This window comes from Puccinia triticina, chromosome 3A (genome assembly GCF_026914185.1).
Source record: "Puccinia triticina chromosome 3A, complete sequence".
Taxonomy (NCBI): Eukaryota; Fungi; Basidiomycota; class Pucciniomycetes; order Pucciniales; family Pucciniaceae; genus Puccinia; species Puccinia triticina.
Genome location: NC_070560.1, coordinates 3,859,028 through 3,862,465, shown reverse-complemented (window position 1 = coordinate 3,862,465; position 3,438 = coordinate 3,859,028). Strand labels below are relative to the sequence as shown.

Below are 3,438 nucleotides of genomic sequence, written 5' to 3'. Positions count from 1 at the left end.
AGCAGCCGCTGGTCCAACCTCGCGCAGGGGCACTACGGGGAATCCACGAGGATTCCTCGAGATATCCTCGTCGAAGGACTCCCCGGGTGTATTTCATATCCTTGATCGGCCCTCAAGTTTACAAAGGCTGAATTTATCGCTGACTCAGAGGTCACAGCGAAATGCGACCAGCCTGGCCAGAAAGCTGAATAATGTAGTAAAAAAAATCCTCCACCTTTATTCCTGTTCAACCTGGAACTGTTAGTTGGATTTCTGGCCTCTTTCTATCTCCTACTCCTGCCTCAATCTCATGACATGCAGAAATTGTTAAGATCTACGCCCTAACCAACATGAAAGCCTCCTCCATTATAGTCTGTCTGATCATCATGTTATGAAATCTGCCCCCCAGTCTAAGAACCCTGACTATGGAGGGCTTGCTTTCTCTCATATGTAGATGCTTCACATCTGGTGATTGATGTCATCCCATCCTGTTCTTTTGCATTGTATTCATTTTGAATCCACTTTGCTCTTCACCACATTGTTCTCTTCACGTTTCTTCCTGATCTTTGTTTCTGAATTTGCAGATATGCATTTCACATATACATTGGAATCTTATAAGAGTACAAAGAGATACATAGCCTCAGTTTTGATGAACCCAGAGAATGTTGCGATTTCAAAATGGATGAGTTGAGAGAGAAAGAAGAGATAAATTACATCAGAGTACAATAGGCTAGGGAGGCAAGCGCAAAGAAAGACGGAAAGGATACAAGAATAACTTTTAGAATGTTTTTTCGGTTGAGTCGGCCCCAGTTGCCGCGGTGGCCGAAGAGCCCGCGGAGACGGCTGTGATAACAGGCGCACAACACAGGGTCCAGCAGACGAACCAGTCAGACCAAGCCGCCTCCGAACGTCAAGAAAGAAGAGAAAGGGGGGAGGGGGGATTAGAGGAAAGAGAGGGCGAACCGCTTAGGATCCGGTCGATGTATTCAGAGCCGCTCCATTTCTGATGCTTGAGCACGTCGCAGCCAATCTCCTTCTCGACGGCCTGGATAGACTCGACGTATCCGAGCATCCCGTCCTCTTTGAACCGTTTCGCCAATTGAGCTGCATGTGTATATCCGTGTGCCATCCCCCCCAAAAGAGATTGTCAGTCAAACCAACTCCCTCTTGGTAAGAAAGCGACAAGACGGGGCAGAGAGAGATGTAGCTAACCGGTCATCGTCGCGGTCGAATGCAGACCCGCGAGCGATATCAGCTGCAGATTGAACCCGAAGCGCGAGAGCTCCCAGACAAATGCTTTCAGATCTTCGGGCGAAAAGCCGTGGTGAGACCAATTGAATGACGGCGAGAGGTTGTAGACCAGACTCCTTTATTTCGCATCAAGAGAAAAAAGAACATCAGTTTGTGTGGGTTGTTGGAGCAGGAGAGGGTGGGAAGAATCGACTAAACTGGCTGGGAAAATGGCGGCGTATTTGGGTTGCGATCGATTGGGCTTTCAGAAGATTGGGCTCTTTAGTCTCGATCCACACGAGATCCGACACGGGACAGAACTTCAATGCGCGATTAATCGCGGCTTGGAGACAGCCCTTGAACCTGTAATACCCCTCCCTGGTCCGTGCAAGCTGCGCGTTCCATCCGATCTGCTCCAGGGTCTCCTTCCCATTCGTGCCATCTGCGATCATCTTTCGCGCAAGGATCGATGACTCTCGGTGCGACAGTTCTTGGGCTTCGACTTCTTTCAAGTATTCGGAATATTTGCTCGAGGGAATGTTGTATTGTTCAAAGGCTCGTTCGACGGCTAAAGAAGACGTTTGCTCAGGGCCATCAACAAGATCTTCTGGCTTAAAAAAGAGGGCAGTGTGTACCTTGATCAAACGTGATCAGCTCGACGGACTCGGTCCACCGCTTCTCGATCTCATTGATTTCATCGCCCGACGCGCCGCGCTCCTCAGCCCGGATGATTTCCTCGGCCAAGGCGATCTTTTGGTGATGAGGCGGGCCGGTTTGGATGCCCAAGATGAAGCGATGGTCGCGGGGGTCATGGTCGGAGCTGATGAGCTTAGCGCTTTCGGCGTCGGTCCGGCCGATCAAGAGGGTCTCGAGGCTCATGATGTCCCATTGCATCCGTGCCGCTCGCAGCCGACTAAGATGCTCGCATGTCGGCACCAACACTTTGCCCGCTTGGTGGCCGCACTTCTTGCCCCCCACCAGCTGGTCTTCGAAATGCACCCCGGCTACGCCAGCTTCGCCGAACGCCTTGGCCAGCTTCATGACCGTCGATAGGCCCCCGTGTCCGTTGTCTCCATCGGCCACGATCGGCTTGAGGTATTCCACAGATGGGCGGCCCATGTCGGGCTCAGACGCGTGGGCATCCCATTCTTTCCGCTCGTGTAGTTGCTGGGCTTTGACGAGTCTTTGGACAGCTGTGGGCACGGTGTGGTATGGATAGTCTGCCAGGTCGGGTCCGACTTCGTGCGTTCCGGGGACGAAGGTGCTTGAGGCTGCCCAGCCACTGACGTAGACGATTGGCAGATGATGGGCCATCTGGGATTGCTGAACTGGGTCGAGTGCGCCCATGGTGAGGACTGGTTGGTGGGTTTGTTGGGCCTCGGCGAGCAGTTTCCGCAGCTTCCGTGCTTGGAGGTTGGCATAGCTGTCCTGATGGACCGGCAGGCTGCCCCGCTTGGTGGCTATCAGCTCGGCGGAATACGAGCGTTGAGTGTTGGCAAATCTGGGCGAGTCGAACCACTCCTGGATGGACCGAGTGAGCTGGGCGAGGCTATCAGCATGAGCTCCAGTCATGATCGGCCGGATGGTCTGGGGCTTCGAAGCAGACCGGCTGAGTCTGTGCAAGGGCATCGCCAGCCTCCGAGTGCTCTCGATCATCGTGGTGTGGTGGTCAGTGCTGGGCAGTTGGCCGGAGACTGGCCGGGACTATGACACAACTCCCCCGGGGGAGAAGGGCAGTGTGTATGCGCCAAAAGGGCCAGTTGTATTTAACAATAAAACAACACCACACAGCAATACAAAGCACATCTATGAAACTATAACATTCAAAAAAAAGAAAAAAGGATGATAATGGGAGGAAGAAAACCATGAGATTTAAATACTATGATGAGCTGAGGAGAAATGAGTGGAAGAACTAGCAGGGCCTTTGACCCATTGAACCACAGCCAGTTTGAAATCCCTGCACAGGTCCTTTGCATCCTCCAGCAACTATTCAAGGTCCCCACCTTCATCAGTCTCATCTTGTCCATCATCCTCTTTGCTGTGGCGTGCGGAAGAGGAGTCATCATCAAGTTGCAAGCTCCGGTGTGGAACTCTCACGCAACGGGTAAGTAGAGCTTGAAGGGGAATATGTAAAGTATCACGGAAAATGCCACACTACAAGGGTGCTTGAAAGGCTGCACTCCTGTAATAAGCTTTGGGAGTACACTAGATTTTGAGTGTGGCACAATC

At 52.2% G+C, this 3,438-nt stretch overlaps 1 protein-coding gene across 1 annotated transcript; it reads right to left on the bottom strand.

Annotated features, from left to right (window-relative positions):
- Positions 1-757: 757 nt before the first annotated feature.
- Positions 758-2,781, bottom strand: PtA15_3A447 (uncharacterized protein; the record flags this gene model as incomplete). Its single annotated transcript, XM_053167416.1, has 5 exons — positions 758-822; positions 943-1,083; positions 1,192-1,346; positions 1,429-1,777; positions 1,845-2,781. 5 exons carry the CDS (start codon positions 2,779-2,781, stop codon positions 758-760), a joined length of 1,647 nt encoding a protein of 548 aa, XP_053018635.1.
- Positions 2,782-3,438: the final 657 nt, after the last annotated feature.